A 17,482-nucleotide genomic window follows, 5' to 3' on the forward strand; every position below is an offset into this window, starting at 1 on the left:
TGGCTCAAGGATGCGCTACCTCCCCCAAGCCCGGAGACCGCACCGGTCCCAGAATCCTTAGAGGGGCCCCCCTTTTGGAGCTGGGGGCCTACAAAATTAGTAACCTTCCTCTGCTCCCACGGCCTCAGGAACACCCCCACCTCACACCCCAGGGTTGGGGGGGTGTTACTGAGCATGATTCTTGATGCAACGATTCCTATGCAAGGGACATTTTGAGTCCCCCCCATCCTTCCCTCGGACCCTAAACCCTGGTGAATCAGGGGTGAGGGTGAGGCAGGTTCTGCGGGGAGTGGGCGGGGCAAAGGGCTAGGGGCTCCAGACACCAGGGTATGGGGGTGGGGACTGACTATATTGCCAAAGGGTTTAACTTCTTATTAAAAATAAAAAGCCCCCCAGATTCCCCTGACCCTCATGGAAGCTGAACGGTGCGGGGAAAGGGGGTGAGGATCTTTTCCAAAGGGTACAGACCTCTTCCCAATGTCTCCCCTCTGCTCGCCAATCTGCCACACGTACCCAGCTTTTTAGTTCAGCTTTTCAAAATAACCACGATCATTATTAAGCCTCTACAAACCGTGATTCTCATCCCCCAAGTCAATAAACTGTGGGATTAGGGGAGGGAGAGAGCGAGCTAAAGGGACGACTTCCAAGTCCCGCTCCCCTTTTCCCCCTCCCCTGGCCGCCAGGGTGCCCGCAACTACACGCATGCGCTGCATGACGCGCTCCCCACACGCATGTCGCGCCCCTCCTGCGCTCCGGGAACGCACGGGCACGGGGTAGGGGGCGGGGCGATTGGGGAGGGATGAATGGCGGGGGTCTTCCTGAACTCAGCGGCACCACCCTCCCCGTCACCCACAGCAATAAGTTTCACTCGAATGTGGGCGGGGCGGGCCTGGCCTGTCGATGTGGGGGAGGGAGTGGCAAGGGGGCGCTCTCAGGGATGGGGGCGGGTGTCTGGAGTCAGTGTGGGGAGGGGAGGTCTGCAAATCGTCCAACTCTGGTGCTAATGGCGGGTCTTCTCAGCCCACCCCCAGGGCAGGGAGGGAGGGGTCGGCACGGCCCCTCCCCCAAGCCTCCCCCATGCCCACCCTGGGTGCATGAACCGCCCAATGCAGAAGCTGCCGCATGTCACCCCCTCAAAAAAGAAAAAGTGTCATGCCCCCTTCCAGCACCTTTTCATTCCCCACCAAAATTAAAGTTTCCTTTTCACTTAAAAGTTGCGTTCTGTTTATGTGCTGGGAAGGTCTCCCAGTTGGGGCTGGGGAGGTTTGGGAGTAGACAGTGGGTCCGGTCTTCAAGAGTAGGGGTCGAATTAAAGTGGCATGGGCGTGCACTTTGGGGGCCCAAATGTTCCGCTGATCATTGGCTTTAACCTGATTTGGGGTAGGTGCCTGCCTACACCCCTAAGTGGAAAGTCTGAGGGTGTGTGAATGAACTCCTGAGGGAGGGTGACTAGTCTCCAAGGGAGGGGTGGACCTGAGTCCCCAGTGTGTGTTCAGGGACTGAGGACAGCACACTCCATATTGCTGACTATGAAGCCAGCCTGTGTGGTTTCAATTTCTTAGTAGTTGTGTGCCCTTGGGCAAGTCTCTCAACCTCTCTGGGCTTGTTTTGCTGTTCCAAAAGATTAGGATAGAGCAGGGGTAGTCAACCTTTTTATACCTACCGCCCACTTTTGTATCTCTGTTAATAGTAAAATTTTCTAACCGCCTACCGGTTCCACAGTAATGGTGATTTATAAAGTAGGGAAGTAACTTTATAAAATTTATAAAGAAGAATTTCAGCAACTTAAGCATATAGTATTACTTACCAAGTACTTTATGTCGGATTTTCACTAAGTTTGGCAGAATAAATCGTTATAAAACAACTTACTATAGTTAAATGTTTTTTTTTATTTATACTTTGGTTGCTCTGCTACCGCCCACCATGAAAGCTGGAACGCCCACTAGTGGGCGGTAGGGACCAGGTTGACTACCACTGGGATAGACTGATCTAGCCACTCAACAAATATATGAAAGCCAAGTAGGTGCCAGGCACTGTCCTAGGTGCTGGAAAGCAAGGGGATCCCTGCTTCTAGTGGTTGAGCCGAGAATTGAGACCAAACGTCCCGTGTTCAGCACAGCTAAACAGGCCGGCACAGACTCAATAAATGTCCTAACAAGGTCATTATTGTCATTGTTTTGCAAAGACTAGGGTCAGCCAGAGGCCAGAGTATAGCACCCCTCAATGACTGGGAGGTTTGGAGTAAGGGACATTGCAACTCTAAGCCTCAGTCTCCTCATCTGTATAATGGAAGCATTACCTTGGAGGGAGGCTGGGGGGGAGGGGAAATGTCCAGTACCCAGGAGGGCCCCTAACCAGTTGTGATCAGAACCAGCAGACTGCCCCAACTGCAGCCCCAGCAGCCGGAAGGAGTCAGGGCCTATCTGGACCCATCAGAACCCCCTTCCCTTCATACAGGAACACACACTACCCGAGCGCGGTCCAGTTGGGCTGGAGTTTATTTCTGACAGAGCTGGAGGCTAGAGAGTCAGGAGACTCCTCCAGCCCCGACAGGGACTCCAACCGAACTATGATCACACAATAGCAACCAGAAGGGAGGGCAGAGCAAGGGAGGAACGGGAGAAGGCACCCTTATCCTGCCCCTCTCCAAGAATCAAAGGCTGATGGAGTCCTGGGAGAGCGAGGGGGAGGAGGGCCATGGGCTGGTCGCCCCTTGCGGAGGAGGGCCATGCTCCCTTCCTAATAAAGACCAGCAACAACTGAAGGAAGGATGGGATCTGTATGGGACCACAGTATGCCAAAGACACCCCAATTTCCACTCCAGCGAGAGCCCCGGACCTTGCCTCCCTGCTCCCTGCTCCCTGCTCCTCAATGCTCTGCGTTTACAGGAGGTCTCAGAGGCTCTCTGTGGTGGGGTTGGTAAGTGCCGCGGTGTCAGCAGGTGACGCCATTTCCAAAGTGCAAGAAGCCACAGGGTGGGTTCATGGGACCAGCTTGGCCAGAGAGGGAGGGGCTGACGGCTGGGCGCAGGAAGAGATCACTGGGGCTGAGCTGCTTCTGGGGGCTGCTCTTCCGGGGGCTGCGCTGCAGACCCGGGCTCCGCCTCCTCAGCCTCCTCATCTGAGGCCACGCCCTCCTCCAGTCGGAAGACCTGGCGCACGGTGCGGGTGGTGAAAGTGAGGGGGCCCCGTCTGTAGGGAGGAGAGACCAGGAGATAGAGATTAAATGAAGGGAGTGGAGAGAAAAGTAAGAGATAGGAAGATACAGAGGGAGATAATAAAATGAGAAGAAAGAGATGAGAAAGGGAGAAATGAGCAGTGGGAAGGGTGGGACAGAGAATGATAGGGCGCAGGGGGGGGCAGGGTTTATGGAGTGAGGGTGTGCAGGTGCAGCATGGCCATACCGGAGCCGGTTCCTTAACGTGGTCACTTCGCGGTTCATGGACTCAGCAGACTCTGTGACATCCTCCAGCTCACGCTGCAACCTCCGACGACCTGCCTGAGCCCTGGATGCCTCTTCCTCAGCCTCCTCCAGCTGCCGCTTCAGCTGTTTCACTCGAAGGTTCCCCTTCTCCAGCTTGGTGGGAGCAGGGAGGTCAGGTCACGTCTCTGGGTGCTGTCCCCACCCCTCCTTCTTAGCACTCAATACGCCCTACCACTCCCTTCTCCTCTCTAGCCACTCTGGTCATCTTTTTGCTCCAAACTCACCAAGCTATATTCATTCATACCCCAGGGCCTTTGCACCTGACGTTCTCTCTGCCTGACTCTTCCTCAGCCATAAGATCTCAATTCCAACGTCACTTCTCCAATCCTCTTTGTCTCCCTTGCTCTTCATTCCCTTTTTTCTTCATAGCTGTTGTCACAGTCTGTAATTATCTCTACTTGTTTATTGGCTTCTTGTGTCTTTCTTTTCTTGTGCTGAAAATGTGAGCTCCAAGGGTAAGGACCTTCTCTGTCTCATTCACAGCTGTATCTCCCATGCCTAGCACAGTGCCCAGCACATAGTGGGTGCTCAATAATTGTCTGCAGAATGAATGGTGAATCAAATACAGTTGAGCTTTTAAGGGCACAGCAATGCTATATCTAGTCAGACAGACCTGGGACCCGATCCAGGCTCTGTCTCTACTGTGACTTTATAGTGCAAATCACATCCCCTTTTAAAGTTCCTGTTCCCTCACCTGGGACATTGGATTGGCGAGAACACAAGCAGGGAGCACAGAGCTTGGAACTCAGTAACTGCTCAGTAATTAGCACAGACTCTGCAGCCAGAGGGCTGCGGCTTGAACCCTGGCTCGATCTCTCTAGCTAAATAATTTTAGGCAAGTTACTTTACCTTGCTGTGCTTCAGTTTTCTCACTGGGGTTTGAGGGGAAATAACAGTACACTACCGTAGTGTTCTGGTAAGAAATAAATGTTCTATGTGTTGTGTGTTTAGTAAAGTGCTTGACACTCAGAAAGCTCTCAATCAACACTACGTATTGTTATTTTAGCCCTGCCCTAGTCTCTCCTTGACTGTCTCAGCTCCTAGAAAGCTTAACTTTCCTAGACTCCAGAATTCAGGGATTGCAGATTGCAAAATCACGCGTTCCAGGTCCCTGCAGTGGCCCCAAGCCCAGGGATGTTAAATGCATCCAGTTTCAGTTCAGCACGGGCACAATGCCTCTTGTGATGGGAAGACCCTCCAGAGACAGCACGTGCTATCTCTCTGTTGGTGGTCCCACTCCCCACTGCTCCCTAGAGAGGTCAGCTGCTCACCTGGTCCCTGAGCTGGTCAGCCACCCTCCGCTCCTCCTCCACCTGGAGCACCACCTCCTTAAGCCGCTTCTCAGCTCTACGCACCAGCTTGCCGGAGAGGATGCGCTCCCTGCAGAGAGGCATGGAGAGGAGAGTTGGAAGAGGCGCACCCCGGGGTTCTGTCCCCTGGCCTCATCCAGTAGCTGCTTTCCTGTTCTTGAGCTGCCCTCTTCTCTCTTTCTCACCCCCAACTGACTCCTACTGTTCACTCAGATGTTGGCACACAGACTTCCCACTCCAGGGCACCTACATCCTTGGCTTCTACTAAGATGCCATTCTTGATGTTTTGTGCATTGTTGTTTTTTGCAACAGAGAGAGGGACAAATAGGGACAAACAGACTGGAAGGGCTAGAGATGAGAAGCATCAGTTCTTCATTGTGGTGCCTTAGTTGTTCATTGATTGTTTCTCATATGTGCCTTGACCAGGGGCTCCAGCCGAGCCAGTGACCCCTTGCTCAAGCCAACAACCCTGGGCTCAAGCCATCGACCTTGGGCTTCAAGCCAGTGACCTTTGGGCTCAAGCCAACAACCATGGGGTCATGTCTATGATCCCATCCTCAAGCCAGTGACCTTGCACTCATGCCAGATGAGCCCACATTCAAGCTGGAGACCTCGGGGTTTTGAACCTGGGTCCTCCACATCCCAGGCCTCCGCATCCGATGCTCTATCCACTGTGCCACCATCTGGTTAGGCTCCTGATGTTCTTAAAAGTGTCTCCATGTCTCCACCTGTTTCCTGTACCCCCTAGGACCCCACTGCTCAACTACATTTCCCCTAATCTTCCTCTCTGGTAACTGACCCACTGACTGGGCACTGTCCTGGATCCTTGTCTCTCCTTTGCCCCCCTCCCAGCTTGTCAGTACCCAAACCCTGTCCAACTGTCCCCTGAACTCTGTCCTGTCCCCTCCCCTCTGTTGTCACAGCCCCAGCCCCATCTCAGGCCTCGTCTTCTCCCACCTGACCTTCCCTGAACCTGGCTGGGAGTTTTCTTTCTCTCTCTGTCTTTCCTCTCTCGGCCCTCTTCTCTGAATTCCTGTGTTTGTTGAACAAACACAAAGCTCTGTCTTCTTTATTGTCTTCTCCCCTCCTCACGTGCACATTTTCCCTGCACAAACTCATCCACCCCAGACTTCCACCATCCTGCACAGGCTGCTGCCTGCTAAACCCATCCCAAGCTCCAACCTGGTCCCACCTCCAGCTCAGCAGCCACCAGACCTGCACACCCCCTTGTTCCCTGTAGGCTGGGAGCTTCCTCCTACACCCGCTCTGCCTCCTGACCCCCTGGATCTGCCTAGGTCTGCAGGCCAGACACCTTGCGCCAGGTGCACTTCCACTCTCCTCTCAAATCCTGTCCAGGCTGTCCCAGATTCCCCCAGCGCCAAGGCCCCTGCTCATCTGCTTCTCCTGCACAGGCCACCACACCCGGCAGGAAGTCCATGTGATGAGGCCCCTAGCCATGCACACAGCAGCCCCAGGTGTGCTAGGAGACAGGCACGGGCAAGGGCACTAAGCCATGGCAGGGGATGCAGCTGGTACTCCTTGCTCCCAGGGGAACTTTAGCAGATCACTAACACCCTCTGAGCCTCAGTTTATTCATTTGTATAATGGAGAAGAGGCCATCAGCCTCTGGAAAGCCTCTCCCAAAGACCTCAGACTACATTTCTCATAAGACCCTGGTCTCTTGGCCAGCCCCATGGACCGGAACCACTTCTATGACTCTCTGGGACCAGTTCCTTGAGTCTATGCCTGAGACCCCTCACTTTCATGTTCCCCAATAAATTCAACATCTTCCTCCAACCCCGTGTTTCCCCGGTCACCAGGCCTGAATCCCAAACATTGTCCCCTTCCCTTTAAACCTCCAACAGCCCATGAGACCCCAGCTCCATCCCTTCTGCCCCTTTCTCTTCTTCATCCCTCCTGTCCATCCTCATAGCCTCATCTTCTGCCTGGACCATCACCCAACCTCCTCCCTGGCCTCCCAGCTCCCAATCTCTCTCCTCTAGTCTGTCCATAGCTTGGCTCAAGGGGTCTTCCTACACCCAGCACTGACCCTATCTGTCCCCAGCTGCCCCTGCTCCGTGGCTCCCCATTGCCCCGAGGACAGAGGTCCTCAGCCTGGCATTCAAGGCACCTGCTCCCGATCCCTCTTCTCAGTTGCAGACTCCAAGAACCAACCACAACTCCTCCAAATGCCTTGGTGTCTCCCACAGGTGTCCCCCAAGGCTGCCACTCTGCTGGGGACTCTGCACCCTGGAGTCATAAGTATTGTTAGTTTTATTAGCACAGTGGTTCTTAACTGGGAACACTGGTGGGTATTCCTGGTTGTTTCAAAGACTGGAGATAGAAATTCTCTCAGCTGCACACAGCTGCTGATTCCTAGCTTTGAATATGGATGTAGGGGTGTGATGTGTGGTTCAAGTGCAGCCGTTTTGTAATCGTGAGGGAAGAACAAAGGAACTATACAGACGCTGACCCAGAGACATGTTTCAGCTGCCCAGTGAGGAAAATAAACCCTTTGTGATAAATTGATGACAGAAATGGCCCCAACTGTCACTGCTTTCTGTATTCACATCCTTTGCAATATGACTTTGCAGCTGATCCCATGATGAGGTAGAATCCATTTCGCCATTCCCTTAAATCTGTGCTGGCCATATGACATGCTTTAGTAACAGGATGCAGCAGAAGTGACATTGGACCAGTTCCAAGTCTAAGCCCTAAGGAGCCTTTAACACTTACCCTCACTGTTGGTCAATCCAAAGACTCATGACAATAATAAACAGTTATTGTTTTAAGCCATTAAGTTTTAGAATAATTTGTTATGCAGCTATAGCTAACTGTTATAATTACTGTTTAAAACATACTGGTAGGGAAAGTACAAGTACTTGCAGCCCAAAGCATCTTAAATGATATAGGAAATCCAAAACCATTAATATTATGAAGCCTTTGGGATGTTTCTATTTTTTAGGTGAGGGAGATAGTGAGACAGACTCTTGCATGCACCCCAACCAGGATCCACCCAGCATCCCCATCTGGAGACGATGCTTGAGTACCAAGCTATTTTTAGCATCTGAGGATGCCATACTTGGACCAACCAAGCTATCCTCAGCACCCAGGGCCATGCTCAAACCAATGGAGCCACTGGCTGTGGGAGGGGAAGAGGAAGAAAAGGGGGAAAGCGGAGAGAAGCAGATAGATGGTCACTTCTCCTGTATGCTCTGAACAGGAATTAAACCCAGGATGTCCATTCACCAGGCTGACACTCTATCTGGTGGCTCAGTGTTTCTAAACCAAGTGTTTATAATACAACTCCCCTTCCCTTCTTTGAAGATAATGTCAGGGTCACCCTCTACCCATGCCGCCCTCTCCCACCTACCTGCTCTCTTGCTCCAGCTGCTCCTCAGCCTGGGCCAGCTTAGACTCAAGGGCAGCAATCATCATCTTCTGGCGGGCCCGGGTCCCAGCGTCCTCCTCACCCAGGCGCCCCCGGAGTTCCTGGATCTGCCGCTCCAGCTGCTGCCGCCCGCTCTCTGCCTTGGCTGAGAAACTGCGCTCAGCTGACAACTCCGTGGTCAGTGATTCCACCTGTGGCCGCGGGAAAGGCAGGACGTCACGGTAGAGTCTCCCAGGGATGGTGGTAGGTATATCCAGGTACCTCCCACAACTTAGAAAATAGAGGATTGTTAACTGCACAGCGCAGAGCCTGATCCATACTAAATACTCAGCACACGAGAGCGCATATTTTTCCAGATTGACTTGTCAGCGAGCAGCAGTACCAGCCCTGGGGTTTAACCTTTTGGATAGGTTTTTGTTATTTTAATAAGTCCACAAGGCTATCACAAACTTGCTTAAATGCTGTAACTCTACCACTGACTGTGAATGAGTCTATTCCGAGGGAAGTCATACTTTCCAGGATCATCTGGAAACTTATGAAAAAAATGCCAACTGCATGGTCTCACCCTCCAGAGATTCTGATGCAGCAGGACTGGAGTAAGGTCCCTGAATGCACATTTTATTTTTTAAGTTAGAGGAGGGGAGATAGAGAGACAGACTCCTGCATGTGCCCTGACCAAGATCCACCTGGCAACCCCTGTCTGGGCCGATGCTCGAGCCCACTGAGCTATTTTTAGCACCTGAAGCCAATGCTTAGACCAACCAAGCTATCCTCATTGCCTAGGGCAAACGCTCAAAACAACCGAGCTATCCTCAGCACCCGAGGCGATGCCCGAACCAATCCAGCCACTGGCTGTAAGAGGGAACAAGGGAGAGAAGGGAGACAAGGGGAAGAAAAGCAGATGGTTGCCTTTCATGTGTGCCTGACTAGGGACAAACCCAGAATGTCCACACACTGGGCCAATGCTCCATCCAATGAGCCAATTGGCCAGGGTCTGAAAGCACATTCTTTTTTTTTAAATTACGTGAGTGGCGGGGAGGCAAAGACAGACTCCCACATGCGCCTTGACTGGGATCCACCCAGAAAGCCCCCTACCAGGTGATGCTCTGCCCATCTGTGGCTGCTGCTCTGTTGCTTGGCAACTGAGCTATTGTAGCACCTGAAGTGAGGCCACTGAGCCATCCTCAGCACCTGGGGCCAACTTGCTCAAGCCATTTGAGCCATAGCTGCAGGAGAGGAAGAGAGAAAGAGAGAGAAGGGGAAGGGGCAGAGAAGCAGACAGTTGCTTCTCCTTTGTGCCCTGACCTGAAATTGAACCTGGGATTTCCATACACCAGGCAGATGCTCTACTGCTGAGCCAACCTGCCAGGGCTCAACATACATTCTTAACAAGCATCTCAGGTGATTCTGGGTGATGTGCAGAATCATTTTGAGAAACATTGGCTCAATAAACAGCAGCTACTACACTGAGGCCTTATAAACACACCCCTAATAATAGCTCCCGCTTACTTATTCAGCTTGTACTCGAGTGAGGCCATGCCAGGACATGGATATGACTCAGATCCAGTGTGATTCATACTTTATATCACCCTCACTGGAACTCACTGACGTGGTGATTAGCATTTACTCACTAAAAAAAAAAAATCTTTTTATTGGAAAATAAAACTGTGGTAAAGTAAAAACCGATCATATACAGTATATGGGTAAAAGAAAAACAACACCATCACCCAGGTTAAGAAACAAGTCAATGACTCCAGAAGCCTCTTCCAGAGATTTTAGAGAGAGGAAAGGAGAGAAAGAGGAGGAGGAGCAGGAAGCATCAACTCATAGTAGTTGCTTCTGTACGTGCCTTGACTGGGCAAGCCCAGGGTTTAGAATTGGCGACCTCAGCATTCCAGGTCAATGCTTTATCCACTGTGCCACCACAGGTCAGGCTATGTATGCCCTTTAAGTGTCTTTTTAAAATTTTATTGATTATTGATTGATTTTTAGAGAGAGAAGTGAGAGAGACAGAAAGAAACATTGACCTGTTTCTGTATGTGCCTAACTGGGGATCAAATTGGCAACCTTTGCATATCGGGACAATGTTCTAACAAACCGAGATATCTCGCTAGCTCTTAATTGACTTTTAATTTACAGTTCCCTTCTGCATCCCTTTTATTTCCTTACAATTTAACTGTTGAAGAATCCGGGCCAGCTGACCTGTAGATCTTCTCTGCATCTGGAGTTTTCTGATTACATACATACTCATGGCCTTGTAGGTGACGAGGATTTCACTCTGCGTGTGACCTATATCATCTTGGAGTACGGCCACCTCCCTATTGGCCAATGGTCTCCTTAAGGGATGAGCTGGGGTCTTACTCTCTGAGATCCCAAGAAGAGACAGAGCATGGCCCATGAGAGGCTTCAAAATGTATCTTTAAAATTAATAAAATAATGAAACAGGTATTTCTTTGGAAATACTAGCCCTCTGTTGTCTGCCTGGCAAACTCTTACCTTCTTACAAAACCTCTTAAAACAGGGGTAGTCAACCTTTTTATACCTACCGCCCACTTTTGTATCTCTGTGAGTAAATTTTCTAACCGCCCACCAGTTCCACAGTAATGGTGATTTATAAAGTAGGGAAGAAACTTTACTTTATAAAATTTATAAAGCAGAGTTACAGCAAGTTAAAGCATATAATAGTAATTACTTACCAAGTACTTTATGTTGGATTTTTGCTAAGTTTGGCAGAATAAATCTTTATAAAACAACTTACTATAGTTAAATCTATCTTTTTATTTATACTTTGGTTGCTCCGCTACCGCCCACCATGAAAGCTGAAATGCCCACTAGTGGGCAGTAGGGACCAGGTTGACTACCACTGTCTTAAAGCATCACCTCCATCAGAAGACATTCCTGATAGCCCCCAGCCTCCAGGCTGGCTCAGTATTCCCCTCTAAGTTCTCAGAGTTCTTGCGCTCCCTCCATGTTCATTAGTATTTCTGCATTGGGCTAGTCTGTCTCCGCATTCCACTAGCACGGATGTTCTTAAGCGCAGAGACCTGGAATGACCCAGCTCCAGGTTCCCCGCATCACCCAGAATAGACCTGGGCATCTAGAAACCTCAGAAAATACTTATAAATATACAAATGAAAATATGCTTTTCTGTCTGCCTAGCTCCTACTTATGCTTAAAAACCCCAGCCAAGACCCTGGCCAGTTAGCTCAGTTAGAGCATCATCCTGAAATGCCAAGGTTGTGGGTTTAACCCCCAGTAAGGGCACATACAGGAAGCAACCAATGAATGCATAAATAAGTTGAACAACAAGTGACTGCTTCTATCTATCTGTCTGTCTATCTATCTATCTATCTATCTATCCCTTCCTTTCTCTGTGTCTCTAAAAACCCAGCCAAGCCCTGGCCCGTTGACTCAGCGGTAGAGCATTGGCCCGGCATGTGGAAGTCCTGGGTTTGATTCCTGGTCAGGGCGCACAGAAGTTAGCGCCCACCTGCTTCTCCACCCTTCCCCCTCTCCTTCCTCTCTATCTCTTTCTTCCCCTCCCACAGCCAAGGCTCCATTGGAGCAAAGTTGGCCCGGGTGCTGAGGATGGCTCCATGGCCTCCACCTCAGGTGCTAGAATGGTTCCAGTTGCAACAGAGCAACACCCCAGATAGGCAGAGCATCGCCCCCAGTGGGCATGAGGTGGATCCCAGTCGGGCGCATGTGGGAGTCTGTCTGACTGCCTCCCTGCTTCTCACCTCAGCAAAATACACATATACATACATACATACATAAAGGAATAATAAAAATCCAGCCAAATGTCCTTTCTTACCAATTACAAATGCTTTCCTGTGACTTTTGCAAAAACATCTCTATTACGCTCTCTCTTTCTCTCGCTTGGGCCCAGGATACTGCTATTGTCACACATGCTACCCTCTAATGTGGCAGTGTAGTTCCATGTCTGTTTCCCCAAGGAACTCTGCAGGATACAGACCTTCCCCCCCATAGTTCATCTCTGGATTCAGCCCTTGAGAAGCCCCAGAAATACAAGTGAATGAAGGCATCAACACCACCTTTCTCTGAGAACTCCTATTCAACCTTCAAAACCCAACTCAAACATGCCCTTTTCCTGGGTCTGTTGAGTAAGAGGACTGAAGGCCAGGGTCCGAGGCATGGGGGTAGGGGTGCGGGGGAAGGGGGTGGCCCAGAGAGCTCACCTGCAGCAGCAGCTTACGGTAGCGGTCATTGAGCAGCTCCGCGTTGCTCTGCTCCTCCTCCAGCTCCTCTTCCATCTGTCCCAGGCGCCCCTCCAGCTGACGCTTCTCCTCCAGAATGGCTGCCCTGGGAGAACAGGACCACAGGAGGTGAGCAGGCAGGATGGCCACAGCAGGGCACCTTGCGCCACACCCCCATGGGCCACTCACTTGCTAAGACCACTGTTGGCCACCTCATCGGCCATCTCGTCCCGTTCCTGCTGGGCTTGCCGCCGGGCGCGGTCTGAAGCAGCCAGTTCCTACAGTGACAGAGAGGGACCAGTGTTTAGCGGGGGCGAGGGGAGACCATCTGGGCGCCAGCCTCACGGCCTCTCACACCTCAGCTCTCCTGGCCTTTTTTTTTCACTGCACATGAACATGTCATCCCTGGGTGACTTTGGCATGAACTTCAATCTTGCTGTTCACCCCAGGTCCCTCGCCTTCATCACCTCCCCACAAAGCTCAAGTGTTTCCTTTCCATCCTGCCCCCCTCCAGGTTCCCCAGTCACCGGGCCAGACCCCCAGGTCTCTCTCCACTCCTCTGACCCCTTACCACCCACAGCCATGCCCACCTGCCCCTTTACTCTCCGCCTTGTTCCTTCTTCCCTGTCGCCATAGCCCGGGGCAGCCTCCCCAGCTTCCATGCCCCCAGACTCTGTCACCCTCCTCCGTAAGGCCCCAGAGCAGACCCTGCCCCTTTCCTGCTCAGAACCCTCCCAGGGCTCCCAAATGTCCCCAGGCCCAGTATAATTGGTCCCCCAAACGCCTACCCACCCCGGGACCCCGCCCATCCATAGAGCCACTTTCCATATCGGGACCCCGCCCTTTCTGGCCTCACCTCCTGCAGCCGAAGCACCTCCGCCTCTAGACCTTTAAGGCGTTTGTCACTCTCCCGGTTCTGGGCAAAGATCTCCTCCCTGGAGCTGCGTGATTCCTCCACCTCCCTCCACAGCTCCTTCATCTGGGCCTGGGAAGAAGAGAGCGAGTGGGCGGGCTCAGCCTGGCGGTGACTCACTGGGAACCCCCCACCCTGCAGCAGCCCTGTGGGGGCTCCTTGGCTCCCCCAGAGCCCTGCAGATCTGGACTTCCCCACCCGCCACCAGCCACTTTCTGTGCGACCTTCAGTCAGGACCTAACCCTCTCTGGCCTCTGCTGCCTCTTCTTTAAAAAAGAAGCCCCTTAAAATAAAAGTCAGTCTAAAATGTGTGTACTATTTGGACTCTGCAGGAATAATAACAGTGGCAGATACTCGCTGATATTTACCTAGGGCCAGGCCCTCTTATATATACATTCAGACTCCCTCAATCCTCATAACTGCAGTTGAGAGGAGAATGATTTTCCTCCCAGTTTATAGATGGGGAAACTCAGGCACAGTGAAGTTTACAAATGGTCAGGTGGCAAGTGGCAGAGCCAGGACTCGAACCTAGGCCATCCAGTTTCAGGGTTAAACTTCTAGCTGCTTTGCTACCTGGTTATACTGCTATGAGTGTGGAAAGATGCCAGCATGAGGGCTTTCCCTTCAAGAATGCTTAATATGAAGAAAAATTAAACACAAACCACCATTGAAAAACCCCCTCTGTAGCTTTACAGCAAAGTAGTACATAGCTGTTAGTAACCACAGAGAGGACAGCAGCAGGCTAGAGCGGTGTAGAGCAGTTATCACGGTTATTAATATCATTTGCTTGATAGTCATAGTTTCCAGTGTAGGGGCTTTCTCTCAGTGACAACATGATGGCAATTTTTACTTTCTGAGAGGGGTCTATCTATTGCAGTGCTGCCCAGTGGAACTATGTTGCGAGAACATAGGCTGTTTTACATTTTCCAGTTGCCACATCGAAAAGGTAAAAGGAAAGAAGTGAGATTATTTTGAACCCTCATTTAGCCAAATATAGCCAAATGGTATTAATATTTATAGTAATATAAAAAGTATTGAGTTAGAATCCAGCATGTAATTAGAATTTTGGACCCACCACATTATAGATGCCCAATAGCTACACCAGGCTGGTGTCCACGGTATTGGACAGCTCAGTTCTATACTTTTTAAAAAAATAGACTTGTCTTTTTAGAGCAGTTTTAGGTTTACTGCAACATTGGGCAGAAGGTATTGAGGTGTCCCATATACGCCCTGCCTCCCGGGCACCGCCTCCTCCACCACCATCAGTATCCCCCACCAGAGAGGAACATTTGTTACAATTGATGAACCTACCTTGATACATCATTATCCAAAAAAAAGTTTTTTCTAAACAACCAAATTTAACTTTCATAATGAGGGGGGAATCCTAAAGTATCTCCATTCCAAAAATTAAAAATTAAATGTGAGAATTAGACTTAAAAATTAAGCATTTTAAATAAAGGCAATAAAAATATCAAACAAATGAAGTGAGCCTTAGAGTATGGATGTTATAAGGATGGTGATTAATTTGGGTGCTGCTGGTGGGGTGGAGAGGGAGGGGTCCAAGCGGGCCTCACTGGAGGGGGGGCGACGCCTCCCGGGCTTAAGCCCCGCCCTCAGCCAGTTTAAGCCCCGCCCTTACCTGCATCTTGCGAAGCTGCTTCACCGCCTCTTCCTTGCCCTGCCCAGCCACCGAGGTCTGGGCCTTCAGCTCCTCCAGCTCCGCCTCCAGTTTCTTGCGGGAGGCCACCGCCAGAGCGCGCTGCTTGCGTTCCTCGTCCCGCTCTACCTCAGCATCCCGCAGCTGGAGGTGGGGTAGGGGGAGGTGGAAAGGGAGGGCTCAGGGCACAGGAGGCCCAGGTTCCCTCCACATGCCTGCGACATAGATGTCCAGCCTCCAGCCCCTGCTGAGGCCTGCAACCCCGTTCCTCCTGCCCCTGCCTCTCCCCACCCCAAGCCCTCCTTTCAGCTCCCGGCTCCTGTCTCCCACCTCCCGCCCGTCCCAGCAGGGCTCCAGAAGGGTCTCTCTATACTCAGAGTTGCCCTGCCCCTCCCCTGCTCATGGTTGTCCTGTGGCTCCCCAGTGCCGGGGGGCAAAGTCTTGTACCTTCACCATGGCTGGATCAGGGGAGATAAAAAGACACCCAGAGACCCCCAACCTGGGTCACAGGTTTCATTTCTCTTCCCAAGGCTCCCAGCTACAGTCTCTTGCCCTCCAGTCTACTGCCCACGTTGCCTCGAGGGGTCTTTCTGACACTCAGAGCTGACCTGCCCCTCCAATGCTCAGCACCCTTCACCTAGTAGAGGGCCATGCCCACTGGAGACCCAGGACTGAAGGGGAATGAATGAATGGTGCAGAGAGGGCCTGTGGGGACCAGAGGAGGAAGCAAGTGAAAGAGAAAGTGATGTATGGAAGTCCCGGGTTCGATTTCCGATCAGGGCACACAGGAGAAGTGCCCAACTGCTTCTCCACCCTCCCTCCTCTTCTTCCTCTCTATCTCTCTCTTCCTCTCCCACAGCCAAGGCTCCACTGGAGCAAAGTTGGCCCGGGTGCTGAGGATGGCTCCATGGCCTCCACCTCAGACGCTAGAATGGTTCCGGTAGCAACAGAGCGATGCCCCAGATGGGGTGGGCATGCCTGGTGGATCCTGGTCGGGCACATGCAGGAGTCTGTCTGTCTGTCTGCCTCCCCGCTTCTCACTTCGGAGAAAAAAAAATTATAATAAAAAGAAAGAGTAAGTGAATGAGGGAGGGAGGTTGTGGATGAAGGGGGTGTGGACAAGCTGGTCAGTGAGCACATGATGAGGAGTGCATCCGGAGGGTGGAGGGAATGCCGGCTGGGTTATGGCAGGGAATGGGTCAGGGAACAGTAAGCTAGTGGGCTAGCAGATGGGACTTGGGTAGAAACACTAGGGAGCAGGTGGGTGGGTGAGACTTCCAGCCCTCTCGCTGCCTGTACGCCCCATGGCAGGGCCAGATGGACAGTGGCCTCCCGCTGGGCCTGCTGGTACCTGCTTGGCCAGCTGCCGCCGCCTCTCCTCACCAGCCTCGTCTCGGCCCTGCAGGTCACGCTCATGCTGGGCCTTAAGAGCCTGCACGGTCACTTCCAGGCGCAGCTTGGCATCCTCAGCTGCTGTCAGCTCATCCTCCAGCTCCGTCACCTGCGTTCGCAGGTCACTGGCTACCTGTTCTGCCACCCGGCGGGATCTCTCCAGCTCATGTACCTGGTGGAGAGGAAGAGTGGGCATGGGGCACCGGGGTCACTAGGGAAGGAGAGGCCAGGATCCTGGATCTAGACTAGGCGAAAGTGAGTGGATCCCAAGTCGATATGCCCATCTTAGTTTGTTCATTCATTCACTCACTCAACCTTTCCTGGACACCTATTTAACTATACTGCTCACAAAAATTAGGGGATGTTTCAAAATGAATATGAATCATCCTGAATCATTCTAAAACATTTTATTAAGAACCTAAGAGTGATAATACTATTATCTGAAGCTCTTGAGAGTCCAATTCAAGTGTTAGTCAGGTCAGCTGACTCTCACTCGGGGGTTTTGTGATTTTGGATTGTGAGCTCACTTCACTGGTACTTCATCTGTGGACCCTGTGTGGAAATGAGTTAAAGGTGTGTAACTCCAGAGCCATCAGGGTTGGTTTCTGCCAGACTCCTCAGGGTGTCTGTCATCAACCCATTATCTCCTTCTGTGTTTTTCTCAGCTTGGGGGTTCCCAGACCTCTCAGGGAGGCATCAATTATTTTAAAAACCTCAAACATCCTGTGAAACCGATCTGGGTTTATGAATTCTGAGACCTCCCCTTTCCCCCTGCCACCTCTCTTTAATTGTCACCTCCTCAGAGAAGTAGCGCTTGACCTGTCAGGGCCTCCCTGTTACCCATGCTCCTGGCACTTAGCCCCTCTTTGATTCAGGCCAGTCACAACTGTCATTTAACACGTGCTATCTCTGTGTGACACTCACCTCCCACAGTGGACTGTACTTCTATAGGGCAAGGACTATGTCTGAGTGTGACCACTACTCAATGACCCTTATGAAGACGATGGTCAGTGACAGCATCTACTTTCAGCCTTTGGAAGGGGCCACTGGTCTTCCCTCCTATTTTGGCACCTACCTATCAACTTTGTTTGCTTAAAGGAATCAAACTTTGTCCCATCA

General features: G+C 51.5%; 1 protein-coding gene across 5 annotated transcripts in view; it reads right to left on the reverse strand.

Annotated features, from left to right (window-relative positions):
- Window positions 1–2,470: 2,470 nt before the first annotated feature.
- Window positions 2,471–17,482, reverse strand: part of MYH14 (myosin heavy chain 14) — a 103,356-nt gene continuing 88,344 nt past the window's right edge. For all 5 annotated transcript variants that reach the window (XM_066271465.1, XM_066271464.1, XM_066271466.1 and 2 more), the window contains 9 exons: window positions 16,323–16,535; window positions 14,954–15,115; window positions 13,258–13,386; window positions 12,591–12,679; window positions 12,384–12,507; window positions 8,167–8,375; window positions 4,755–4,863; window positions 3,404–3,576; window positions 2,471–3,191 (listed from right to left, as the gene is read on the reverse strand). In XM_066271465.1, coding sequence (XP_066127562.1) covers window positions 3,038–3,191; window positions 3,404–3,576; window positions 4,755–4,863; window positions 8,167–8,375; window positions 12,384–12,507; window positions 12,591–12,679; window positions 13,258–13,386; window positions 14,954–15,115; window positions 16,323–16,535 — 1,362 coding nt within the window. In that variant the 3' untranslated portion in view covers window positions 2,471–3,037. The remainder of the gene's footprint in view (window positions 3,192–3,403; window positions 3,577–4,754; window positions 4,864–8,166; window positions 8,376–12,383; window positions 12,508–12,590; window positions 12,680–13,257; window positions 13,387–14,953; window positions 15,116–16,322; window positions 16,536–17,482) is intronic.

The sequence above is a fragment of the Saccopteryx bilineata genome, chromosome 3 (assembly GCF_036850765.1).
Source record: "Saccopteryx bilineata isolate mSacBil1 chromosome 3, mSacBil1_pri_phased_curated, whole genome shotgun sequence".
NCBI lineage: Eukaryota > Metazoa > Chordata > Mammalia > Chiroptera > Emballonuridae > Saccopteryx > Saccopteryx bilineata.